Genomic DNA, 27,956 nt, shown 5'->3' on the forward strand with positions numbered 1-27,956 from the left:
TCTACGGCGTATATGGCCATACCATCGGAGGCGACTTTCCTGCAGCTTATCCACTACGTCACGGATTCCGAGGCTGCCACGGATGTGTTCGTTACGTATGCAATCTAGTCGCGTAACGCCACACATCCATCGCAACATCTTCATCTCCGTGACGTGAAGCTGCTGGACATGCCTTCCGAGGATAGGCCAGGTCTCGCTACCATATAGTTGGTATTTGTAATATGGGCCTTGTTGCCTGAATTAAATATCTAAATAAATAAATAAAGACTGGTCGGATGATGCTCTTGTACACAAGGCCCTTTAGCTTCACTGGTATCCTGGGGTCGAAGAGGACACCGGTTACTTCTCGCCATTTTGCCCAAGCAGCGCTAATTCAGGCTTGGACGTCGTGATCGATTTCACCCGATTGGTGCAGCATGAACCCAAGGTATTTTAATTTATTCGTTTTCACGACAAATTCGTCTCCTACCTTTATGGGGTCAGGGTCCGTGCCGCCACATGCCATGTACTCGGTCTTCGCAACATTTAGTTTTAGACCGTCGTTTTCTAGCACACCCTTCCATTGGTTCATTTTATGCTCCAGTTTCTGTTTGTCCTCATCTGTAAGTGCAATGTCGTCAGCGTACATGATAAGCCATGGAGATGGTTCGTGGACTTTCGCTGAAACTGTTGTCTAGCACTACGCTGAACAGAAAAGGACTCAGGGCTGAGCCTTGGTGAACACCAACTGTGATCGGGAATGGGTGAGTAGAGTATCGCCAACGGTGGTCCTTACTATGGATTCCGAGTTGTCTCGAATCATGTCAAAATAGGTTTATTACCAGATTACCTGGCACGGTACGCAGTCAAAAGCCTTTCGTAGATTCAGAAAAGCCATATGCAAGGGCTTTTTCTTTTCTCTGTAGGCTTCGACTAGCATTCTTAGGGCAAAAATGGGATCTATAGTGCCACAGTCAGGACGAAACCCATACTGACATTCCGAGACAGTGCACTCTTGCCAGAGCCTTGAGTCGATTACGCGCTCGAAGAGTTTCATGGTGTGACACATGACCTTAATACCGCGGTAGCTTCCACAGTCCTGTACACTACCTTTGCCTTTATAAATTGGTGTTATAATGCTCAATCTATATGAGTTGGGCATCTTGCGTCTGATGAGGATGCGATTAAAAAGGTCGGTAAGTATGATCACACCACAAGGACCTATCGCCTTCCACACTTCAATAGGTATGTCGTCAGGGCCCACGGCCCTTTCGGTTTTTCATGTTGCGAAGGCAATTTTGTACCTCGTCTGGTATAATAGGGGCAACAAGTCCAAGATTAGGGGGCAGTTCCGGAGGAGACACATTTGCGTGTTGCGTGTTCAGTAACTCGTTAAAGTAGCTACGCCACCTCTCGAATAACTTTGCAGTTAGATACTTTGCTGATTTGGCTCCTTCTTATAAATAAATAAATATTATAGGACATTCTTACACAGATTGACTAAGTCCCACAGTAAGCTCAAGAAGGCTTGTACAAATACTTAAATACATAGAAAACACCCATGACTCAGTCACTCATGACTTATGAGTAGGTAGTCTATCTGGGTGGAGTGTAACCCACTCGTGTAGGTTATGAGGTGCTCAGGTTTCATTTGGAAGAAATTATTCAATTACCTTTATTTACCGACATTTCGACACAGGTTTCACTGGTCATGGTCGCGGCTAACTGATGTCCCATTAAAAAGCAAGTAAATAAGTTAGTTAGTACTGTAAGTTTTAAATATTATATCACTGATCGTCTTTTTTAGATGTGATGTGACCATAACAATTTAGGTTTTTTTTTTGTTTTTATTTACGTAGTGGGTGAAATATGCTTCTTTCTCGCGTTCAATGCTTAAGGTAACCAGATTTCTCAGCTGTTTATAATAGTTTTTATGCTTGTCTAAATTAGAATTATGCGCTCTTTTAAATGCTTCATCACGAAGTAACATCATGAATTTGATATTATCAGTTATCCATGGACATATTTCGTCTGCAATACGTTTGCGTCTTAGAGGGCTGTTCTTATCAAATATTGCAAGAAGAAAACGATTAAACATTGAAACCATGTTATTTACATAACTTTCTTCGAGTTTCTTATGCCACGGGGTCCAAACTATATAGGATTCCAGAGTTATTATGTCAATATCTTTTAAGTTTCTAGTCATTAATGTGGTATTATCTATGAAAAGGGACCTTATTGTCGATGGCGCTTACGACACTAACATCGATGAGCACAAAACGTAGTAGTTTAAAATTGGAGATTCTGGCCCATTTTAGTTATTTTGATTTCCAATTTAGCAATAAAGTTTCTTTGATTACTGGAACATTAAATGTTTCTGTCTATGTACTACTGTATTTAATGTTTCTGTCTATGCAATGGAAAGCTCATATTGCCTATGTATGTGATAGACTAGACAAGTTTGTCTTTGCATTAAGAAAGTTAAGCAGAACCTCGTCTAGAGACGTAGCACTAACTGCTTATCACGGTTATGTGTCATCTCTACTTAGCTATGGCTTGATTATCTGGGGGAATTCGGTAGATATTAATGATGCATTCTTGGTACAAAAAAAATGTGTACGAGCCGTCTGTAACACACACTACTTAGAACCATGTAGACCCTTATTTAAAGAAATAAAAGTATTACCACTTCCATGCTTGTACATCAAACAGATGTGCTTGTTTGTAAGAGAACATCCTGAATTTTTTGAAAAGCAGAGTACCTTTTATCCAAGATCCACTAGAAACAAAGATAAATTATTCTTGCCGAGTTCTAGAGTTAAGCTTCACAAAAACAACTCGTTCTGTATGGCTATCCAAATTTATAACCAGCTGCCTAAATGTATCATAGAATGTCCTACAAATTGTTTCAAGAAAACACTTACGAAATGGCTGCTAGACAAATGTTTTTACTCCGTAAAGGATTATTTAGTAAATAATATTTAGTTGCCAAGATCCTAATAACCATAAAATCTGACATCATTACTTAATACTATAAAATTGTTACGTACCTATTTGTTTTGATTTGACCAAGTAATTTATTTTTGTGTAATATTTAGACATTTGATTTTCTATTATTTTTTGACATTAGTGGATATATTGATTTGTTCGTTTGTTTTTGTACTTGTAAATAGCTTATTGTAAATATTATATTGCATGCCTTCTTTGGTAGAACATAAGACGCTTTTAAAAATGTTATCACCTTATATGTACATAATTCAACTATGTTCTCGCAATAAAAAATATTGATTGATTGATTGATTGATTGAATGCGGAGGTCAATTTATGTTATGTGACGCTGATGAACTGATCAGTCATCGGGTTTAACGGTCCCTTTGTAGTTTTTTATAAATAACTCATAAACGGTGACCTGTAGCAAAAATGTTCTGATACATAAGTAATCGTATTTGCCGAACGTGTGGGTGCGCACTGACAATCACCACCAACTTCTGTGGCTGGGAACACCCCAAACGTTGCTGGTGGACGCGGTGCTGCAGCGAGCGTGCGTCCACGCCCACTTGTAGTACGACTCGCCCGCCGAGGTCCTCGCACCGATTTATTGAAAGCTGCGCGTATTCGCCGTGCAGTCGACACTTCGGACTTTGGTCTGCCGGGTAATCCGAGCAGGTTTTACGCTAATGAACGGTTAACGAAACAAAACAGATCGCTTTTTTACCAGACCCGACAAGAGTGTAAGCGGCTAAACTGGCAATATCACTGAACGAGAGACGGGCGAATATACGCTCGTCGTAATAAGGATTCTGCCGTACGACGCATTAAGTCGGAAATAGACATCAAACAGGTTTTTACCAGTGTAATTGTTGGCTGAATATTTTGAATAAATATATTGACAAAAACCAAATTAGAAAAATTATATGCTTCAGCGAATGTTGCCGGATGTTTTATGGTTTTTCATCTATCTCTCATTCTATCATCATCTAGTTATAAAGTCGTAGCCATACATTGTAGTATCCGTAAATCCTGTAGCATAATAATTTTCGCCTCTTTAATGAATACCGATATATATATTACCCATGCTCATTGAACAATCTTAAGATAGCGAGTGGTTGATAGTTCTTCAAAATAGCGGTCCGACTCCGTATGTATAAAAAAGAAATGTCAAAGAGTAATTGTTTGAAGTTTGGTTTGCTAAATGTGAGATCCCTAAACACAGGTCGAGATGAACTTCTGGGGTTGGTTCTGCGGCACAAACTGGACATTCTGGCTCTTAATGAAACATGGATAAAGAAAGGCGCCGAAAAAACCGCACCGTGCCTACCTGGCTACGTATTAAAGCTCGTTCCGCGATCCGACAATAGAAGCGGTGGCGGTGTAGGTTTTTACGTGCGACGAGGTTTAAAGGTACGAGTGTGCGCACACCCTGAATCTGCGTTAGAGCAGATGTGGCTTGAGGTTACGTTGCCGGGAGCGCGATTATTGGCACGGTGTATAGACCACCCTCGTTAACACTTACAGAAAAAATATTTGACGCACTGAGCGAATCTATAAACTTCTTTTCAGTCTGTAACTTCACATTTCTCTTTACTTTTCTCTTTGTTGATTTAATGCAAACCCAATCGGTCAGCTCACGTAAACTTTTGTCGTTTATTAACCAACATAATATGAAACAATTAGTAAGGAGCCTCTAGAGGAACTGGGTAGAGTGAGTAAAACACCGTTGACTGGTAATCTTAGACTGATTTATTCAAACATACCTAAGTGTTTTATACATCTTGTTATCTTTACGACACACACAATATCTCAACTGAATTAACGCGTGCTCAAATCCATATCAAGTTATCGACACGCGTTGATAACATTTTGCTGACCGCCATAGTACTCCCCCCAGTCCCCCCTTAGTCAACCGATAGGGTTGACGACCAGGTACTTCGTAGGAGCTGTCCTGAACAAGATTATGATTATAATTTCACTTCCACGACATTATAACTTCAATCACGGTTTCGCGACCGTGAACTTGAAAATAACGCTGACAAAACACATTCCGTCCCGTGCTGTGTTGATAATTCCCGCGCGCGTCGAGTGCCGCGCATTCTGCTTACCTACGTGCATTTCTGAGCGTGGCTTGAAAACAATCAGTCACATTATATTATTAGCTGATGACATGACTTCTTTTAATTTATTTGCAATATGGCGTGAATTCCCTTGAATATGCTCCTTTTGCGTTGGGACAGTCTTTACCGTCGAACTTTCCTAAAACTTGTCGTTCTCGGATGAAACGGAGACGTGCCATAATGTCTTCTTCGTCTGGGCGGACGTTAGAAGAGTGCAGCCAGGGTGCTCAGAGCCATTGTGGCGAGCGAAAATGCTCCCAGCCGACAAGGCGAGCGTAGAGGGCGACGACTAGTAGGGGCGCTGCGTAGAGTAGTCCGTCGCTATTAGGTTTGCTGCGTGCCACATCAGGATTAATCAGGATCCTCTTGCCATAGAGCGTTGCATGATGCTTGATGTCTCGGTGGGTCATGTCACGCTCTTTAAAATTATCTCTTCTTGCTTTTAACGACATTCTGTGGTCCAAGTATCCGGAAACCGGAATATAATGGAAGGTACCGCTGTTCTCCCGCCATGTTACTTGCAGTGTCGGTGATGTCACGTGATGGAAGGGTGGCGAAATCAAATTGAGGCGAGATCACTTTGTCAGTCCTTCTCGACCAGCAATTGAGAGTCGCAATCACTTACTTCCGAGTCTTCTTCACTGGAGCTCTTCGTGTAGACATCTCAGTAGGTGCGTGTTCCTTCGGCGGTTACCACTATAAGGAAAGTGGCAACCGTGCACGTTGGTCCCCGTAGGGACCCCACTCGGGGTCACCACTCTAGAGGAACTGGGTAGAGTGAGTAGACACCGTTGACTGGTAATCTTAGACTGATTTATTCAAACATACCTAAGTGTTTTATACATCTTGTTATCTTTACGACACACACAATATCTCAACTGAATCAACGCGTGCTCAAATCCATACCAAGTTATCGACACGCGTTGATAACATTTTGCTGACCGCCATAGAGCCCAACACGCGTTTCCGATACGTCTCAATCGCTACTAGACTTGGTTATAACTGATTCCTCTAATCGGTTCAGCGACCCGGAAATACATCACAACCCACTTCTAAGCGATCATGCTCTTGTTACAACAAATATAAGTATTAGGAAAATCAAAATTCCCCTGCGGTATTCAATGACTAGAAACTTAAAAGATATTGACATAATAACTCTGGAATCCTATATAGTTTGGACCCCGTGGCATAAGAAACTCGAAGAAAGTTATGTAAATAACATGGTTTCAATGTTTAATCGTTTTCTTCTTGCAATATTTGATAAGAACAGCCCTCTAAGACGCAAACGTATTGCAGACGAAATATGTCCATGGATAACTGATAATATCAAATTCATGATGTTACTTCGTGATGAAGCATTTAAAAGAGCGCATAATTCTAATTTAGACAAGCATAAAAACTATTATAAACAGCTGAGAAATCTGGTTACCTTAAGCATTGAACGCGAGAAAGAAGCATATTTCACCCACTACGTAAATAAAAACAAAAAAAAAACCTAAATTGTTATGGTCACATCACATCTAAAAAAGACGATCAGTGATATAATATTTAAAACTTACAGTACTAACTAACTTATTTACTTGCTTTTTAATGGGACATCAGTTAGCCGCGACCATGACCAGTGAAACCTGTGTCGAAATGTCGGTAAATAAAGGTAATTGAATAATTTCTTCCAAATGAAACCTGAGCACCTCATAACCTACACGAGTGGGTTACACTCCACCCAGATAGACTACCTACTCATAAGTCATGAGTGACTGAGTCATGGGTGTTTTCTATGTATTTAAGTATTTGTACAAGCCTTCTTGAGCTTACTGTGGGACTTAGTCAATCTGTGTAAGAATGTCCTATAATATTTATTTATTTATAAGAAGGAGCCAAATCAGCAAAGTATCTAACTGCAAAGTTATTCGAGAGGTGGCGTAGCTACTTTAACGAGTTACTGAACACGCAACACGCAAATGTGTCTCCTCCGGAACTGCCCCCTAATCTTGGACTTGTTGCCCCTATTATACCAGACGAGGTACAAAATTGCCTTCGCAACATGAAAAACCGAAAGGGCCGTGGGCCCTGACGACATACCTATTGAAGTGTGGAAGGCGATAGGTCCTTGTGGTGTGATCATACTTACCGACCTTTTTAATCGCATCCTCATCAGACGCAAGATGCCCAACTCATATAGATTGAGCATTATAACACCAATTTATAAAGGCAAAGGTAGTGTACAGGACTGTGGAAGCTACCGCGGTATTAAGGTCATGTGTCACACCATGAAACTCTTCGAGCGCGTAATCGACTCAAGGCTCTGGCAAGAGTGCACTGTCTCGGAATGTCAGTATGGGTTTCGTCCTGACTGTGGCACTATAGATCCCATTTTTGCCCTAAGAATGCTAGTCGAAGCCTACAGAGAAAAGAAAAAGCCCTTGCATATGGCTTTTCTGAATCTACGAAAGGCTTTTGACTGCGTACCGTGCCAGGTAATCTGGTAATAAACCTATTTTGACATGATTCGAGACAACTCGGAATCCATAGTAAGGACCACCGTTGGCGATACTCTACTCACCCATTCCCGATCACAGTTGGTGTTCACCAAGGCTCAGCCCTGAGTCCTTTTCTGTTCAGCGTAGTGCTAGACAACAGTTTCAGCGAAAGTCCACGAACCATCTCCATGGCTTATCATGTACGCTGACGACATTGCACTTACAGATGAGGACAAACAGAAACTGGAGCATAAAATGAACCAATGGAAGGGTGTGCTAGAAAACGACGGTCTAAAACTAAATGTTGCGAAGACCGAGTACATGGCATGTGGCGGCACGGACCCTGACCCCATAAAGGTAGGAGACGAATTTGTCGTGAAAACGAATAAATTAAAATACCTTGGGTTCATGCTGCACCAATCGGGTGAAATCGATCACGACGTCCAAGCCTGAATTAGCGCTGCTTGGGCAAAATGGCGAGAAGTAACCGGTGTCCTCTTCGACCCCAGGATACCAGTGAAGCTAAAGGGCCTTGTGTACAAGAGCATCATCCGACCAGTCTTTATTTATTTATTTAGATATTTAATTCAGGCAACAAGGCCCATATTACAAATACCAACTATATGGTAGCGAGACCTGGCCTATCCTCGGAAGGCATGTCCAGCAGCTTCACGTCACGGAGATGAAGATGTTGCGATGGATGTGTGGCGTTACGCGACTAGATTGCATACGTAACGAACACATCCGTGGCAGCCTCGGAATCCGTGACGTAGTGGATAAGCTGCAGGAAAGTCGCCTCCGATGGTATGGCCATATACGCCGTAGACCGGTGGATTACGTCGGAAATAGATGCCTCAACCTCACTGTCCAAGGCCCTAGATCACGCGGCCGTAGTAGGCTTAAGAAGCGCTGGCTAGACGTCGTGATAACGGACATGGAAGAGAACAATCTCATACCAGAGGATGCTGAAGACCGGACGCTAGCTAAAACGCTAGGTTGAAGAAGAAGAAGATTGATCCTAGCGAAAAACTGTACAGAATACTTAATGTAGAAAATTTTATGTAGATTACTTATGTATCAGAACATTTTTTTGTACAAGCCACCGTTTACGAGTTATTTATAAAAACTATTGACAATTGATCATAATTAACTTTCCACCTTAAATATTTTTTTAAATATTGAACCTAGCGAAAAAGTGTATAGAATATTTTATGTAGACAATTTGATGTAGATTACTTATGTATCAGAACATTTTTTGCTACAAGTCACCGTATACGAGTTATTTATAAAAAAACTACAAAGGGACATTAAACCCAATGACTGATCAGTTCATCAGTGTCACATAACATAAATTGACCTCCGCATTGGATAGACAGCAACATTGAATGATTCAGTAATCAAAGAAACTTAATTGCTGAATTGGAAATCAAAATAACTAAAAAGGGCCAGAATCTCCAATTTTCTACTACTACGTTTTGTGCTCATCGATGTTAGTGTCGTAAGCGCCATCGACAATAAGGTCCCTTTTCATAGATAATACCACATATAACATGATTAAAATCGACTTTTCACATCCCTAAAAGAACACACATACACGCTTTTACGCACACATGGATGCATCAAAAAAGGCAACACTTGATTTGAAGTTCACCTTGTCAGCAGTATGGTTGTCCTTTTTTGACAAATGGCATTTTAAAAGAGCGAGGAGAGAGAAATGATACTAGTTGCTGCGCCGTCAAATAGAACAATAAACGTAGGGGCCTTGGCACATCTCTTTTCGTATTCGAGTTGTCAGTGTCAACATGACGTTGCATGCATGCATGAATATCGCATGTTGGCAGGCAACTTGTCACTTTTGTCAGTGGCCGGCTGAGGGAAATTAGGATTATATATTTTTTCCCGTAACCTAAAATCACAAATTATTACACAAAATGGAATTGAACGAAAGGATTTTACATTACTTAGAGAAGAGTGATAAAGTGGACACTATAAAGTTAGCTAGCGAGTTTGGTGAGGATCATCAGAAAGTAGTAGGTGCAGTAAAGAGTTTGGAAGCCTTAGAGATGGTTATTTCCGAGGCAGCTAAAAGTACAAAGTGGGAGCTGACCGAAGAAGGGAAGTTGGTCGCTGATAAAGGTAGCCATGAAGCAATTTTATACAAAAGCGTGCCTGAAAATGGTATACCACAAGCAGAGTTAATGAAGGTATGTTGATAATGAAGTGGTCGCCTACTTCAAACATTGATAAGATTTTTTATGCACTTTGATTACACCTATTGAAGATTGACATTTTTTTTTTCATATTTGTCTGTATCATTTTTTAATTAAAAGGCTTTTTATTTTATATTCATTGTTTGGAATTTGGGACAGATTAGGGCTGTTTCCCATTGACGTCCAGTTTTTTGCGGGTACGGTTTTATGCAGGATCCAGTTTTCTGTAGTATGCATGCAGGATCCCGCAAACAGAATCCTAGTGTAAATGTCACTATATTAGATCATAATGTCAGTTATTAGGCTTGTGTCGGTCATGAACTAAGAACTGTTAAGAATGAAATCCCGTCATGGACCGAAAGGAACTAAATCTTTTTGCACGCTCTTAATTGGTCTTTAGGTCCTTTAGTTCAGTGGGATTGATGAGCACTTCACATGAGTGAAACAGAAAACAAACTAAACGAAATGGTTCACAATGACGTTGGCACAAGTGTGAACGAGATAAAAGAGTGACAAACAGTCCTAAACCTGAAAAGTATAAAAAAAAAACAATTTTTTTTTTATATTTTTTATTTTATTTTATTGTGTCTAGCTTTTCGATGTTTAACCGTCATATCCATCAGTATTGTACAACTTGAATCCTAATCCAGTTGCTAAAAATTTACAGGGTAATATCGATTCATATAAACCCAGCTCTCAAAGACCGAATTGCACTAAAGGAACTAAAAGAGCAAACTAGTTCGATTGACCGAGAGTGGAGCGCTCTCTGTAGTGACCAAGCAGGCACAAGCCTATCAGTTATATCTGATACTAAAACAAAATTGTAGTATTATGATATAACTGACAATGCATGGTATGTCCATGTATATCCAATGTTTAGTATCCAATGTTCATGTATAGCCATGTCCAATATTTGTAGAATATTATTTTGAAAATTAATCTTAATATGTATAAAATAGATATAATAAGTTCAGATTATTTTTGAGGTCTTTTATATTATATTTATTTACAGACATCACCAAATGCAAAAGTTGGCTTCAGCAAAGCCATGTCATCAGGCTGGATTCTAATAGATAAATCTGGAGGTGCCCCAATTGTGAAACGTAAAGTCGATGCTGTCACAGATATAGTGCAAGACCACCTGAATGAAATAAAGAAAGGCCTAGACACACTGCCAGACAATGTTCGGAATGATTACAAGAAACGTAAACTGCTCCAGGAGATCACCATTAAAAGCTTCCTTCTCTCTAAAGGTCCACAGTTTGCCACAAGTATTAAAAAGTTAGAAACTGATTTGACTAGTGAAATGCTATTGACTGGATCTTGGAAGAGTTTGGATTTCAAACCTTACAACTTTGATGCCCTTGGTAAGATATTTGTCCTTCTCACTCCTCATATTTTTATATTTATACTATTTAAGTTCAATTCCTTAATCAATCAATCAATCAGTCAATGCATTTATTTTCAGGCTACTAAGGCCCATAGATACATGTTACCTTACAAACTAACATATATATACAATAATAAAAATCTTAAATACTAAAAAATAATTCATCATCATTCATTTAATCATTTAATTTAATGTGGTTGCCTCATCATTTTGTGGACAACCAGTGGACATCCTAGCAAGTAAATCAAGGCCGTTCATACAAGTGACCAGCCAGACGTCGAATATATTTGGATACAGATTGAATATTTCAATTGCCATTTTCAGGTCAACCCCCTGAATGTGGCCACCTTCATCCCCTCCTCAAAGTGCGTTCAGAATTCCGTGAGATCTTCCTGGAGATGGGTTTCACAGAGATGCCAACCAACAAGTATGTGGAGAGTTCATTCTGGAATTTCGACGCACTGTACCAGCCACAGCAGCATCCCGCGCGGGATGCGCATGACACCTTCTTTGTGTCTTCACCGGCGACCTGCACTCAGTTCCCTATGGAATACTTGGAAAAAGTTAAGAAGGTGCATAGTGTCGGAGGCTACGGGTCCCAGGTGGGTTTGTTATGTTTTGCACCACATTATTAATTACACCCATGACAATATCAATGTTTCGCTTTATATCTTGAACATTTCCAAAGCAAGAATCTAATAAATAAATAAATATTGGTGGACATCTTACACAGATCAACCTAACCCCAAACTAAGCAAAGCTTGTACTATGGGTGCTAGGCGACGATATAAATACTTATATAGATAAATACATACTTATATACATAGAAAACACCCATGACTCAGGAACAAATATTAGTGTTCATCACACACAAATAAATGCCCTTAATGGGATTCGAACCCAGGACCATCGGCTTCGCAGGTAGGGTCACTACCCACTAGGCCAGACCGGTCGTCTAATAGTTAGTTCATGATAGTTTATTGTTCACAATTCCTTATTATCACTTGATCATCTCTATATTGCACGATAATATATCTGCTGACCTAGGAAATAATAACAGCTTTCTATGCATATAAGATTTAAAAAATAATCAATAATTCTTAAAGCTTATAAAGTCATCCCTCCACCTACTGTTCACGTACGCTCCCTTGCACGTTGCAAAGACTCCACCTTGCGGCTAAAATCGGAAACTCAAACGTGACATTGAGACTTCACAGCAAAAACAAAAGAGAGCTCCGGGTTCGCTCCCTCTACACACTTTCTATTGGGTAGTCCTTGTCTCATATCATAATATATTGTTTGTTTAACTAGGGCTACCGTTACGACTGGAAGATAGAGGAGGCACAGAAGAATTTACTGCGAACCCATACCACCGCCGTGAGCGCACGGATGCTATACCATCTAGCACAGCAAAAGGAGTTCACTCCACAGAAGTACTTCAGTATAGATAAGGTAAGGTAAATTAAACCAAATGAAAGTATGTGTAATGTTTTCTGGAGGTTTTTTAAATTAATTGTATTGCGTTCAGGTGTTCCGCAACGAGACCCTTGACGCGACGCACTTAGCGGAGTTCCACCAGGTGGAGGGCGTGATTGCAGCGCGCGGCCTCGGGCTGGCTGACCTGATCGCTGTGCTGGACGCTTTCTTCCGGCGCCTCGGCTTCAACCGCCTGCAATTCAAACCTGCTTACAACCCCTACACAGAGCCTAGCATGGAGATCTTTGCGTTCCATGAGGGTAAGTTCATCAGTTACATAAGGTCGCGATGGGGGCCGACGTACTATTAGCACTGTATAGTTGCATCACTCGACCTTGGACTAATCGCTGTGTTGGACACTTTCCAGCGTCTTGGCTTCAAATTCCTGTAGTTCAAGCCTGCATCGTGCACATAATCTCTACCAAACACAGCATCTTTCCATACATTACATATAAAATATTGACCCTGTCGGCTTAGCTTTTCTTACAAGCTATTACCTAAACAAAGAAACGCATGGTTAGGGCACGGGTTAGCCGCGCACCAATAAAATACTTAACTAAAGTCTGAATGGATCTCACTTTAACGACTTATAAAATCATCACAAAAAATTCCAGGACTTGGCAAATGGATCGAAATCGGCAATTCCGGCGTTTTCCGGCCCGAGATGCTTCTGCCCATGGGTCTGCCTGAGGACGTGAATGTGATCGCGTGGGGGTTGTCGCTGGAGCGGCCCACCATGATCAAGTACGGGCTCAACAACATCCGCGATCTGGTCGGGCCTCGCGTCGACCTGCAGATGGTCCACAACAATCCTATATGCAGGCTTAATAAGTGAAGTGTTCAATTGATGCATTAAATTATTTATATTAAAACAAAGATGGTTATAATTTATTCCTATTACGCATAAATTAATTTTGGTGAATCATCTAATGGCATACATTTTTTTTCGCCTAATATAATTTGCCAAATCCCAACCAACATATAGCATAATGATTAGAAAAAAAATAATTGGCCAAGCACGAAGTCAAGACTACGGTGTTCAGAGCACCGTACGACACATCCCTAGGTGGTTTTAAGTTTGGATACTAATACTAATTTATCCCATAAGTACATTTTATTGACTAGGAAATAAGAAGGTAATGTCTGGGAGCTCTGGGACCTTGGAGTTTGGACTTTTATTAAAGTCCTCTGGGCTAGTATAGGTAATGTAGAAGTTACAAAGCTTCTACCTTAGATATATTTTTTAGAGATTAAAGATTTTATTTACCACCTTGTCGGGTTGATTGTATATCCATACCAAATTACAGCTTTCTAACACTAACAATCAACCTCATCTTGGAGGTGAAAAGAGGAAAAATCGTAAGTCCCATTTCGGCCAACCGAAATCAAGAACGTTTATATAATATAGGCCTAATACCATCCTAATACCGTTTATCTAAAACGTTTGGTGAAGGCACATTTCTAGTAGAAACAAATTATTATGAATTTCTCTGTAATTTGTACAAACCATTTCGTAAACTGACATTCCGCTAAACTGTTGTTTTTACATCTTACTAGCATCCATAACATATTGAAGTATGATATTCTTCCACTTGTCTGAACATTTCTATTATTATTGATTCTTTTTTTGTGAGAATGGCTTTTTCTGCCACGGCACTTTGCCAATTATTGATTCTCTCAAACACCAAAATAGTTGACAATTTAATATACGTCAGAGTTGACAGACAACTTCGAGCATGAAAAACTAAATCCGTCAAAAATACTGGGTATACATACAACCTCATAATCTTTGATATAGTCGCAATTGTTGTATTTTAAACTTGTAGACTGGGCAGGCCTTCGAGCAACACCGGCTTCCGACACGTCGGAAGGGAGGGTCCAAGCGATATCTCACCGTACAAATCTTTCTGCCATTTTTCGCGGGGGGAAGGTGCACACAGTGGCACTTCTCACACACTTACATACAAAATCCAATCAGAGGCCCTACCGCGAACCACGTTCGACGTGTTGCCTCTCTATGGCACTTGTAAATTCATACGTAAGTGTGACAGGGAGGCAACACGTCGAACGTGGTTCGCGGTAGGCCCTCTGTAATGACGACACAAATACATACAAAATGACACACGTCAAAGACAAATCTTGCAAACCTCGATCTCTTTTTGTGTACTAACACATTTCCGTTGAAGTATGTCATTGTATTCTGAGAGATGAGAAGTCGGATTTGTCGCTTGACCGATCCGCAATTTGTATTGAGCGAGCAAAATCGATAAATCCAACAATTACTTGAGACTAAAATATAATAATTGTATTTAAATGTAATTAAACGTATGATATGTAAAAAAAATATTACATGTGAAATGTAACACTTTCTTTTTGTAAATTTGACGTCCCCGACCTCTTTTTATAACAAAAAACCGAGCAAACAGGCATTTTTGTGCAGCAGTGTTCACGCGCGCGTCTGGACTCGGTCTAGTGAAAAATCCAAGTGCAACTAGTTTTATTACCCGCGCTAGATTAGATTGACGCGCTAATCTTGTACCTCGGCAGAGGGGAAATAGTGCGAATGCCGCCTCCCTTCCGTGTTGCTCTAAGGGGCAGGCACGACTCAAAAAGGAATAATATTACAATTAAGTCTGTGATTCGGCATTTCTCGGTTTTTGACGTTAGGCTTGTTTCTGACTCAAAATATAATTAACGTAAAGTATGTATTAATCAATTTGCTCATGTTTCATATAAGTCACAGAAATAAGTACCTAATAATAAATGTCTAAGTTTAAGTACAAGTAGGGTAACTGCGTCAGGTTGCCGTCCAGTACCTGTTTCCGTCCACTTGGCGGAGTTGCTACAAAGAATTGCGTATAATTTGAATATAAACCTAACTTACCGGACAATTTTGGACTTATTGTACATAAGTTTTTAAAAGCAAAAATATTTTAGTAGAACTGGAATTCATGAGTACCAAATCTTAACTGACATTTTTGTCACTCAAACAAGTTGGATCAAGATCGGCTTACTTTATATTTCGTCAACTTTACCTTTGTTTCCAAAAACTGTGAATTGTGAATTTTTTTTTCGTATAAGCTTTCTAATGGTACCTCACACGATTCTTACAATTAATACATAAATGTAATGGTACTTAATAAAAAGGAATAGGTACTGTTTCGACGAATCAGATACTCTCAGTAAAATCTATAGGTAGATGACGCCATAGCTGTTAATAAATATTGAATGACTTTATTATCTCTATTCGCTTTACTAACTCTATGTGCTCTAATGTGAAAAAACACAACGACAGTGAAGAACGGAATTCTTAATTTAAATTTGAACTGATAAACTCCAATAATAAATATGATTCTTACTGAGCACACTGCGATAGTCCATTGGTTGGATAGCCCGTTCGAAATTTAAACTTATTTGCTTTATAATAAGGTTGCATTTTGCAGATCTTTTACTCTCTCATACTTATAGTAGGCTATTCAGAAAAAAAAAGAAATATCTCACAAAAGTAAGTAAGTAGAATTAAACTTTGTATCAAAGACATAAGTCATAAATTTCAATGTCAAAGTTTTAAGTAAGGATCTTTCTTACAAAACTACTTCTTAATATGAATGACCAGTGTAAGCATCAGCTAGCTAGCCCTAAGCAACCAAAGATCAGGCTGCAGTTTAAAAACTAATAAATTTACAGTTAACCTGATAATTTTCCCGCCGTCTCCATACTCGTTTTAGTTGGATATTGACTGGTCAGCTGCCTGTTAGCTATAGTTTTCTCGAAAATCGCCAGGACAGAGCTGAAAATTTTTGTATGAAAACTTGCAACTTTAAATGCATTTTTTATCGAAACTATTGCATTCTAAAATGAAGTCAAAATCAGTCCATCGACTCAATTTTTTGCAAGCTTTCTAATGGTACCTCACACGATTCTTACAATTGAAAATAAAATTCAGCCTACCCCTCTTAACCCCTAAATTTCCCCCTAAAATCAGAAATAAGCAGTTTCGACTTATTCACTGTGTTAGTGATGGTACTTGCCATAACTATTCCAAATTTCAGGTACCTACATCAAACGGTCTTTGAGAAAAACGCATTTAACCGATTTGCAAGACCGAAGTGATCCCATAAGAGCACCGTGAACAAAGTTTTGTACGGTGCTCTAAAAAACATTTGCATAGATAGACCAATAGATAATCCAGTTGGCTAAAAATATTGTCTAAATCTGAATGGTACCTAGAAATTCTTACATTCACGTAGGTGTAAACTCTGACTATTAATATTATGCCATTAAAGTCTATATTAATTTCTGTAAATCATGTTACCAAGATAAGCTATGGAATGTCATTTATTGACAGTGAAGTAAAACTGTCCAATTTTTTTTGTAAATAATACTTTCGTTTATATAATCAGAATCATGTTATTTCGACAAATTTTTCGCAATAAATTATACAAAAGTCCAATGGTGTTGAGTAAAAGGAATTACGAAATTCCTCCTGAGCTGGTGGAAGTGGGCAAGGCCAAAGATCCAAGCTTCTTTAGAATGGTGGAGTACTTCTACCATTACGCCGTGAAGGTTGTCGAACCGGCTTTAAATGAGTACCTCAAGAAACATCCACAACTTTCTGAGAAGAAACGAAAGCAGCGAGTGGCCGGTATTTTAAAGGTAAGTAATAACTATTATTCCTAGTATTAATAATTCCGCGGCCGACTTAATTCACCCACGGTGACTGCTGTCAGCTCCGTTGATGTCGCTGGTGTAATATAATGTCTTATACCTAGAACAATTTCACATGTTTATTTTGCACGTCAGGCTACGTTCAGTTAGGGTTACGTAGGTACCAAAGAGCATATAATCACTACGTTTTAAGAGTCGGCACTCTCGAACAATCCTCGAACCGAATTATGAACGTACATATCCCAACACACCAAATACAGGCTTAAAGATCTCGCATCCAGGCCATAATTGTTAAAAAAAGAAAAACCACACAATACTACCAACACAAAAAAAACAACGCTAGGGCTCGACACTTCCAGTACCTACTGTTTATCGATATCGATAAATGTGCGATACGCGCTGCTGTATTTACCTACTGTACTACCTATTAATAAAATAAAAGAACATTATATATATATATAAACAATTTCATTTTACATGATAAAAATAACATAGTTTATTATTCAAGTAGGCATATTACAATATGCTGAATTCGCGCGCATTCTTTTTTAATCTGGTCCCTTTTTATTGAAGGCACTGGATGGAGAATGATTTCCACAAATGAACTTGTTTCCATTCAGCTTTTGAATAGGTAAATAAATACGCCAAATCCTCATTTCCTTTTCCTCAGCTTTGCCCATAATCGACATCTGAAATAAAGAGATTATCGATAAAATTGGTCGTACACTATTCGTGTCATAGGTTACTTAGTTTTTTACTTAAAAATACTTTATTCACAAAATATTTTCGTTTTAATCATGGATTGTACACGACTAAAACTAATTAAATTAGTAACTGTTAACGACTCAAAGTAAAAAATTAAAATATTGCATACAAACATCAGTTTACCGACCTGTTCGGATCAAGTTGGAAATTTGGCCCAAAAATGCGTCAGTAGTTAGTCTTCTTACACACCCACTACAAACTTCACATTTCCTTAAAGATTTGGCCCCCATTTAAATAACAGCTTAAGTTATTTTACCAATTACAATAAAAAAAAACAGCTATCTTTAGAAAAAAATTAAAAAAAAAACTGAAAAGAAAAAAACAAGTTCAGTAGTCGAGAACATTGAATCAGTTTAACATTTCATATGTCAATTTTGGACCTTGGAGTTTAAAAATAATGTCCAAATCGCTTGTGACGGATCCGGAACGAGGCATACGAATCGTTATGACACAGATAAAACAAACTATACATTCTTATACGAAACAGCAACTTCAACAGTCGGGACCCATTATTGTCGTCAACATTAGTGCCGCAGCCTAGACTTTTAATGGGTCCCGACTGTTGAAGTTGCTGTTTCGTATAAGAATGTATAGTTTGTTTTATCTGTGTCATAACGATTCGTATGCCTCGTTCCGGATCCGTCACAAGCGATTTGGACATTATTTTTAAACTCCAAGGTCCAAAATTGACATATGAAATGTTAAACTGATTCAATGTTCTCGACTACTGAACTTGTTTTTTTCTTTTCAGTTTTTTTTTTAATTTTTTTCTAAAGATAGCTGTTTTGCAGTCGGGTTTTTTTATTTTCTGAATTATCTTTTTTTTATTTAACACTTTTTAGTTAGTATATTATAAATGAAAAAACCGGCCAAGTGCGAGTCGGACTCGCGTTCCAAGGGTTCCGTATATTACACAATTTTTAACAATCCGGCCGGATTAAGATATTTTGATGCCCTAAAGCATTTCTAGGTGCCCCCTCTCCCTAGGGTCATCAAGATTACATTGATTTTTTGGTAAATTGAGAGAAGTTCATTGCCGCATTACAGCTGAGAATGGAAATCAGTCACATCATTTTACAGTGAAACCTGGTTAATTGGCACCTGGATAAATGGAAAACCTCAATAATTGCAACCAAAAGTCCGGTCCCGGTCCCTTGAGACCATAAAGCCTCTATAATTGAAATTTTGGAACCTCTATAATTGCAATTTAGATTTTAGTGCTTTTCGTAATTTTGCCTCTGTAATTGACCACATCGTAACTTAAGACCTCTATAATTGACACTGTGCTAAAAAAATCCGTTATTTTTGCTCTTGTTTTTACCTCTATTATTGAAACGAGTCTACTATTACCTCTGTAATTGAAATAATGTAGTTGTAGACAGTAGAAACAATATTTTAATAGCAATGATCATTTTATTTATATCTCCATCCAGAATTTAATTTATTTATTGGATATCTATCACAGCCTGTAGTAGGTGAAATAGTTTTGATCAATAAAAAACAAAGTATGCTTTTTACATTCTAATGAAACTTTCTTCTACAATTCAGGGGATGTTTAAATGATAAGAAAATAAAGTGGTAATTAATGTAGTGTAAAAGTGCAAGTATAGACAGAAGCAATATATAGACCAGAAACCCAGAACATAAGCGTGTAAATCTACTTTAAATGGTTATTTGCACCTCCATAAAAGAAATTTGTCAGAACGCAACCTCTATTAATGAAAACCTCTATAATTGATACAACGATTTTTTGAACCTCGTTAATTGACACGACCTGCTCAAATGAAAAACCTGGTTAATTGACAAAAACTGGCCGGTCCCTTGAGATTGCAATTATCCAGGTTCCACTGTATCAAGAAAATTGACAGTGCCGCAGCAGTAATGTTGCAACAGAGTACCTAATGCTGTTGCAGTCGCCACCCGAATGTCAGCTTTATCATAGCTTAGAAAGTAATAGAAACGCGAGCGAAGCGAGCGCGGAAATTATTCGATATAAAAACGCAATATGATAGACAGTTGTACATTTTTAATTTTAGTATGGAAATCAGTCACATCGTTTTATCACGGAAGTTGACAGCACTGCAGCAATAACGTTGTAACAGAATAATGTTGCTGCAGTCACCACCCGAATGTCACCTTTATCATACTTTATAAAGTTAATGAAAACGCGAGCGAAGCGAGCGTGAAAATTTTTCGATATAAAAACGCAATTTTACTTTTAGTCCCAACCAGGCGCGAATCCAGGATTTCATACAGAGAAGGGATGGGACAGTTTTCTATCAGCCTAGCTTCGCATAGGGCTCGATATTTAAGGGTCTCAGCGAGGTTGTTTTCATGCATAAAATATGCAAGAAAGCAGAGCTTGGAATTGAATTGGCGAAGTGTGAGAAAGGCAGTAGGCCCAGCTGCGAAAGAGGAAAGCTTGGATTTGGATCCACGCCCAAGTGTAATTAAGGCAGAAGATCAACTTTGCCGTAAGGCAGAAGGCCTCGCATAAGACCTAACGCCGAACCGCAAAAGAGTGGGTTGAAATCGAATTTATGCATGTAATCACGACTCTTCTACTGCTACCGATTGTTTCTTAAAGAATTACGCGCCATTATTTTTGCAAATTAGCTTTTGGACAGCTAAAAAATCGTGTGGTAAAAACGATGTGTCTGTCCTTTTAAAATTTGTTCACCTTTTTCAACCTGGCATTTTGGTGCCCCCCCTGAACGTGGTGCCCTAAGCACGTGCTTGTTTTGCTTATTGGTCACAAAGTCTGGTTACAAGTTCAACCATTAAAGTCGACGAGTACAAAAAACTTTGAGCTAGCCCTCAATTTAACATTTTTTTTAAACATTATTTTTAATTTGACCTTACAATTACTCGTAAGTAGGTAAGACCGTTAAATATTTAAAATGATTATCTTATCAGAAAATTATCACCAATTACTCTAAGAAAACTACTACTCTAAGTAATCTGGCACTGTTAACAATGTATTTTTTATGTGAAACGTGAGTGAAATCTCTTTAAAAAATCCGTAGGGGTCGGAACAAAAACTGTAATTAAGTCCGACTCACGCTTGACTGTACATTTCTAATAGGTTTCCTGTCATCTATAGGTATATACGTATTTTATGTATTTTTTTCAAAATTTTAGACCTAGTAGTTTCGGAGATAAGGGGGGGGGGGGGAATGGTCATTTTTTGCCTATTTTTTTCTTGAATAACTTCTAAACTGTTTATTACTTAGAAAATTATAAATTATTAGAAAATTATAAATAAAATATATTTCAGATCCTTATAATAAGCTCTTTCATTTGATATGTAACATGATATAGCTTGAAAAATTTAACATTTTCATTTTTTCATTTACCCCCCAAAAGTGGCCCCCATGTTTAAAATTCATTTGTTTACGTTACATGTCCGAATTTGGGTCACAAACTTACATATGTGTACCAAATTTCAACTTGATTGTTCCAGTAGTTCCGGAGAAAATCGGCTGTGACAGACGGACAGACAGACAGACAGACAGACGCACGAGTGATCCTATAAGGGTTCCGTTTTTTCCTTTTGAGGTGCGGAACTCTAAAAACTGTAAAAGAAACCTATAACTGATTTTTTTTTAATGCCTATTCAGTGATACCCCACTCGACATATTTCGTAAACTTTTTTTTTTCAATTTTGGCGTTTGGTTGTCGCCATATTGAATTTTGATTCCTGTCATGTCTTTAGTGACACACGCAAGAGTAAGACGGTTCGATTGACGTAAGAATTATCAAAATCGGTTCACGCGTTTGGTCTCTGGAGTGCCACATAGGAACAAAAACATACATACATACATACATACATACATACATACATACATATATAGGCCGATAAACACATTACCCTCCTTTGCGTCGCGCAGTCGGGTAATAACCACGTATTTTCACGTTCACGACAATTCAAATGACGTTTGACGTTTTACTACCAATCATACCAACCTAAAGAAAAGTAAGTATAATACGTCTATGTTAAAAGCAAGTATGGTATGTGCCACCAAAATGCAACAGCAGTCATTTTAATTCGATAAGATTATTTCTATGCCTCAATGTTGGTAACAAGGGCTTTCATAATTTATCAAAGTATGGGGTGTCGATGGGCTGGTAGGTACCGTAATCGCTACCAAATACTTACCTACAATATTCAAACGAAACTCCCATCAATCCCATCATACATATACGAACTTACACTACCTACCTAATAAGTACTCAGTGGATCTAATCGTGAGCTATACCTACCTAGACCTGGCTAACGCAAATGGCTAGTCTAAAAACTGAATCGTCAATAAATGCATATAATTCTTAAACCTGCGACCAGCAGTCTGTACAACCCAATACCTGGGCACATGGTGGCTTTGCGCTCACTCGGTTAAGAAGCCGTGCTGAGACATTAGTGAGGCCAAGGATTTGGTTCGCTCTCGTATAAGGTCCTACGTTGTGACCAAATTCAAAGTGTTTTAATTTCCTGGGCCGTAATTCAATAGGTGATGGGTTCGTGTAACAGCTCGCTTCAGTTCGAGTTCCCGCTGCAACGCAAAAATGGAGACTACGAGATCGTGAAGGGTTACCGTTCCCAGCACAGCGTGCACCGCTTGCCATGCAAAGGAGGTCTGTTTTGTCCCTCTAATTAGCTCTTAGATATTAGATGAATTGAACCAAACGAATGTCTCAGGGTATCGGAGAAGGACCTAGGTTTAGGTACTCAACTCGGACGTCTTCTGCTAGACACTGATGCTAATTGAGCATCTTCAGAAGATATTGTATAGAACAATTAAAACTGTTCAACCTCAGGCTCAATGAGCAATAAGTACTTAATAAGTTGTAACACGGTCGGCCTGTTATAGGAATAAGCGTGCGTGAATTAGAGGCGGCACCACAGGAACCTTCAGATTTTTGACGCGAGGCGTAAATGCATTTGATGTTTATGCTTCTGATGTAGCCCACAAGATGGCAGAAACTACTATGCATAAGAAAACGTACGAGAACAGTAGATGGCAGCACTTGCGTTGGCAATGTACCTACATGTTTATTTAGGCCACAAGATGGCAGACGCAGACCCTTCAGCGAGCACGGTCCCTATTGCAACTTGGTGTAGCAGATTAGGTTTCCTGATAAAAACATCGACTTCCGAGATTTTTGAATGCATTTTTAATGATTTGTATCTGCCGAGAGCGCATAAAATTGCTTAGGTAGTAGGTATTAGATACCCATAGCTAATGCTAATTATTTCCCTATAGGGATCCGATTTTCGGATGGAGTTAACTTAGAAGAGGTGAAAGCTCTAGCAGCGCTAATGACCTATAAATGCGCGTGCTCCAGTATACCATTTGGAGGGGCGAAAGGAGGTGAGTACTCTTAGCAACAGCTATTTATATCCAAGATCATTACACGGTGATAGAGAAATAGGAACCCGTAGTCGTGCCTTGCCTGTTAGGTATGTCTTTAAAAAGTGCTAGTCATATTTCTATCGAGGTTCTTGCTGCAAGCCCGCGACGTTGACCCTGAGTTTGATTAACGTGATTAATAGTTATCAACTTAACACTTTCACCCAAGTTACATACCTATAATTATATGGGTCTCTAATACCTACAATAATCCAGATTGGTAGCTATATAGGTATACAGATAACGTGTTAATAAGTATTATCATGGAACTTGTTTTAGGAGTGAGTATCAACCCGAAGTGTTATACGATAGCCGAGTTGCAGAGGATTACCCGTCGATACACACTGGAGTTGGCCAAGAAAAACTATATAGGTGAGTAACTTAATAGTCTGAGCAGACTTTTGAGTAGGTATACCAATATGCAGGTAAGATTTTTCGTTATAAATTAATTAATGATTGGAATATTTCAGGCGCAGGCGTGGATGTTCCCGCTCCTGATGTAAACACCTCCGGCAGAGAGATGTCCTGGATCGTTGATACCTATGTCAAAACGTTGGGTACAAATTTGTGTGCATAGATATTAAAGATGCAGTGGTGACACAAAAATACCTACCCAATAAGACTATCTGCGTATTTATGAAGTACTAGCCGATTTCGGCCACTATGTGCGTGTGCTGGACTAGCTTATAAAGCTGAATTATAATATGGTATTTACATATTATGCTATGTTAGAGTGTCAATGTTCCACTCTCTAATGCGTCCTTATGTGACTTACATTATATAAATTACATGAAAGGTATAAGTATTGGTAGGTAACTATAATTTTGATAGTAGTCACGTAGAACTATTTCTGCACACTGGCTTATTGTTCTTAGTTTATTAAATTAAGTACCTAACAAGGAAAGCAATGGTGCAATTCTGAAGAATCGTCGTTCAAAAGTGTTACTTTCCTATTTACCTACTGACAGATGTTGGTTGGCAGGCTATCGAGACATAAATGCGGCTGCCTGCGTGACGGGCAAGCCGATTAACGGCGGCGGCATACACGGGCGCGTCGAGGCGACGGGACGCGGCGTGTTCATGACCATCAACCATTTCATTCACGACGAGGCGTGGATGCAGCTCATTGGCATTCCGGCTGGCTTCAAGGTAGAACCAACATGTTCTTAGCTACAAGGGTAAATGTGGCGGTTCGCGCCGCGACAGAGACAAGCGACCGTGACTTGACGGTAGGCAACATATAAGCGGCAGATCGCGAGACAGAGACTCTCGCGTCTCTGTCGCCTGTCTCTGTCTCGCTCGCGAACTGTCGCTTATAATTATGTTGCCTACCGTCGCGGTCACGGTCGGGGTCTCCGCTCGCGGTCTTCTGTCTCGGTCGCTTGTCTCTGTCGCGGCGCGAACCACCACCCTTGTATAGGTGCGGGAGCCGAATAAGGGCTGTGACGTAATTATGATCATCAACCCTTCATTCACGCCGAAGCGTGTTTAACTGTTATCTTCTATCCGTTTGACCAATTTTGATGCCGATTTCCAACAACAGGATAAAACAGCGATCATTCAAGGCTTCGGAAATGTGGGCAGCTACGCAGCGGTATACCTCCACGAGCAAGGGGTCAAGATCACAGGTGTTGTGGAGGTCGACTGCAATCTGGCGAACGCTGAGGGTATCGACCCTGTGGTAAGCGTGCTACGATCCTATTTTATAAAATCGATTCGTAAAAAAAGATGCTATTTGGTATGCTCAGTGAATCAACTGAAGGGACATCGTAATTCGTAAGGTCAGCGTTCTGATTAGAAAATGTTTTGTTATTTGTATACCTATAATAACATTATATAAGCTAGCTAGGCTTTCTAAAATTAGGTAACCTACATAGGTATTTAACTGGGCTATACCTATCCTAGGAGCTGATTAAATATAAGAAAAACAACCGAGGCAGTGCAAAAGGCTTTCCTGGAGCGCAGGAAGCGGACTCCGAGCTACTGTATCAAAAGTGCGACATTCTCGTTCTGGCCGCGCTAGAGAAGACCATCACCCAGGATAACGCCGCCAAGCTCCAGTGCCGGGTGAGGACGATGCTATTGAGCTAGTAAATAAGTTAAATCAGACTCATGGTACAGAAAATGGGCATTGTAACTGCATGGAACTGTCGATCAGTGAGACGATCAACCAGTGACAATTACTGTTGTTAACTTTCCATTTAGGTACTGCTCCAAGTAGTCTATCCAAGTTAGCGAACCGCGCAGTTTCGGGTCGTAAGAGTCGTATCAGGCTGTCAAGGAGAAGTCATTACAGATTCGTAACAAAAATAGTCGTAGTTTTACTTAACTATATGATGTTGTTGTTGTGTGTCTATATGTTGTTGTTGTCGGCCACACTGTTAACTGTACATCGGTGGACCTTATGCCTTTTGTAATAAGGTCCGCCGATGTCTCTACAGTTAAGAGTGTTGCTGTTTGTACAACCAATCCATGTGTTTGAATTTTAAATTATTTTTTGTTGACTCGAGCAGATGATCGGCGAGGGTGCGAACGGACCGACGACGCCGGCGGCCGATGCGATACTCCGCGAAAAGAAGGTCCTTGTGCTGCCCGACCTCTTGGCCAACGCAGGGGGCGTCACAGTCTCCTACTTTGAGTTCCTAAAGAACATCAACCACGTGAGCTACGGGAAGCTCAGCATCAAATTTTGGAAGGATTCCAATACGGCGTTGTTAGGTAGGCAAGGCATTCGATTGGACTATAGTTAATGACTACCATGAGATAGGCGTTGTGCTCCGATGGCGAGAGCACCCTCTTGATACTAACCGATTCAAATAGCGTCACCGTCTACTTCTTTAAAGTTGTCAACTATATGTTTCGGGAAGATCAACATCTGCTAGTATGCCAACATGGCGGCGTTGTTAGGTAAGCAGGTTTCCCATATAGTTGACACTGTAACTGAATCTCCTTCCCGACCAACTTAGCTCTTCGCCGTTACCGTCCTTATTTCGAATACTCCCAAAAACCTTAAACACGTGCGAACCAGGAAAGAATTGGCGTTTTCGGATGCCAAAAGCTGACATACGCAGCGGGGCTTTCCTGTTAGAGCAGGAACCTGTCTAAATTTCTCGTATCATGAATTCTTTAAGAAATAATAGGTCTATATATTTTGCAGACTCTGTTGAGCAGTCACTTAAGAAAGCGAACATCTGCGCGACGATTGAGCCAACGCCGATGTTCCAGGCCATGATATGCGGCGCGAACGAGGAGCTGCTCGTCAACTCGGGGTTGGAGTACTCGATGACGAAGGCCTGCAATGTAAGTTTCTGCTTGCTTGGCCACTAAAGACAAAATCGAGCTAACACCGAATTTTACGGCCATGATATGATACGCTCTCATGCGGGGCTCGAGTAGTCCCAAGAATTATTACTTTATCACTACCACTACTTTCTTTACTGCAACGATCGGGCTAGGTTAGCTCGTGGGCGCTCGGCTTTTAGGCACGGAATAAATTAATAATAGTACTAGGTACAGAAGGTTCACTCTCAAACAAACGAGTCTATTACGAGAGATGGGTACAAGCGCGAGCAGGAGTTCGTTCCATGCTAGACACCAAAACTGGAGTGGCCGCATGTACTTGTAGCGATGCGGCAAGATCGCGGAGAGAGTCACGCCTCTTTTGGGCTGCTTCAAGCATCCAGTACCGATGAACCACTGTTATACCTACATAAAAATAATAAAATAACCCTATAGAAGTATAGAGCAACATCGCGACAACGTGGATGCCGCGTACAGGCCGCGTAAACTTAACAATCCTCGCAAGTCAAAATATAACGCGTTATACCTCGTAGAGGAACGGTATGATTCGTCACTTTTAATTTCTTTACAATTATGCCCCCCCCCCACATCTAGCGTCTTTCGAGCGTCGGCGTCTGGTCAGCGCTATGGAAAATTACGTCGCTGCGCAGTTGCGTCGACGTTGCGTCGAGCGTGGCCATACAGTTGTAGACGCCGACGTTCGAAAGACGCTAGATGTGGGGGGGCCCTATCTCAGCATCTGGCCGCCTACCGCGAACCACGTTCGACGTTTTGCCTCCCTGTCACACTTAACGAATTTACAAGTGTGACAGAGACACGTCGAACGTAGTTCACGGAAGGCCCTCTGTTTCATGTCCCCAACAAAATCCGGAATGCTTATCATGCAGTCTGGTCATAGGCATCCATCTCCATTATCACGTACTTAAAACACCAACGACCAACATATCTGAACTGGTTCCTTGCAGAATGTGATGCGAGCTGCGAAACAATACGACCTCGGATTGGACGTGCGCACGGCGGCCTATGTTACCGCCATCGAGAGGATCTTTCTAACATACGACGAACAAGGTCTCACGATTTAACTCGGACCGTCATAACACATTGCTATAAACCGATTACTCCACGATACAATATTCAACTGTGTAGGTATATGTGCTATAGTTTTTTTT

General features: G+C 39.9%; 2 protein-coding genes and 1 long non-coding RNA gene across 3 annotated transcripts in view; 2 read left to right on the forward strand and 1 right to left on the reverse strand.

Annotated features, from left to right (window-relative positions):
• The window catches only part of LOC134677326 (uncharacterized), a 187,314-nt gene that overhangs the window by 25,394 nt on the left and 133,964 nt on the right, over positions 1-27,956 (reverse strand). The gene's annotated exons all lie outside the window — the stretch shown is intronic.
• LOC134677237 (phenylalanine--tRNA ligase alpha subunit) lies at positions 9,415-13,522 on the forward strand. Its single transcript, XM_063535673.1, has 6 exons — positions 9,415-9,774; positions 10,793-11,147; positions 11,495-11,772; positions 12,482-12,622; positions 12,699-12,906; positions 13,261-13,522. Exons 1-6 carry the CDS (start codon positions 9,502-9,504, stop codon positions 13,479-13,481), a joined length of 1,476 nt encoding a protein of 491 aa, XP_063391743.1. The 5' UTR covers positions 9,415-9,501; the 3' UTR covers positions 13,482-13,522.
• Positions 16,972-27,929, forward strand: LOC134677247 (glutamate dehydrogenase, mitochondrial-like). The gene is made up of 11 exons (XM_063535681.1): positions 16,972-17,302; positions 22,588-22,711; positions 23,341-23,448; positions 23,767-23,859; positions 23,958-24,044; positions 24,470-24,636; positions 25,031-25,168; positions 25,393-25,554; positions 26,001-26,205; positions 26,645-26,787; positions 27,753-27,929. Exons 1-11 carry the CDS (start codon positions 17,054-17,056, stop codon positions 27,867-27,869), a joined length of 1,593 nt encoding a protein of 530 aa, XP_063391751.1. The 5' UTR covers positions 16,972-17,053; the 3' UTR covers positions 27,870-27,929.

Source organism: Cydia fagiglandana, chromosome 2 (assembly GCF_963556715.1).
Source record: "Cydia fagiglandana chromosome 2, ilCydFagi1.1, whole genome shotgun sequence".
In the NCBI taxonomy this organism is placed as follows: Eukaryota; Metazoa; Arthropoda; class Insecta; order Lepidoptera; family Tortricidae; genus Cydia; species Cydia fagiglandana.

What these genes read in the sequence shown, in the direction of transcription:
- LOC134677237 (XM_063535673.1), top strand. Translation starts at nt 9,502, where the DNA reads ATGGAATTGAACGAAAGGATTTTACATTACTTAGAGAAGAGTGATAAA. An exon ending in TCGGAGGCTACGGGTCCCAG is followed by an intron (nt 11,773 to 12,481) that starts GTGGGTTTGTTA and finishes TTGTTTAACTAG; the next exon opens with GGCTACCGTTACGACTGGAA. An exon ending in GATCTTTGCGTTCCATGAGG is followed by an intron (nt 12,907 to 13,260) that starts GTAAGTTCATCA and finishes AAAAAATTCCAG; the next exon opens with GACTTGGCAAATGGATCGAA.
- LOC134677247 (XM_063535681.1), top strand. Translation starts at nt 17,054, where the DNA reads ATGTTATTTCGACAAATTTTTCGCAATAAATTATACAAAAGTCCAATG. An exon ending in ATTTGGAGGGGCGAAAGGAG is followed by an intron (nt 23,449 to 23,766) that starts GTGAGTACTCTT and finishes AACTTGTTTTAG; the next exon opens with GAGTGAGTATCAACCCGAAG. An exon ending in CGATGACGAAGGCCTGCAAT is followed by an intron (nt 26,788 to 27,752) that starts GTAAGTTTCTGC and finishes GGTTCCTTGCAG; the next exon opens with AATGTGATGCGAGCTGCGAA.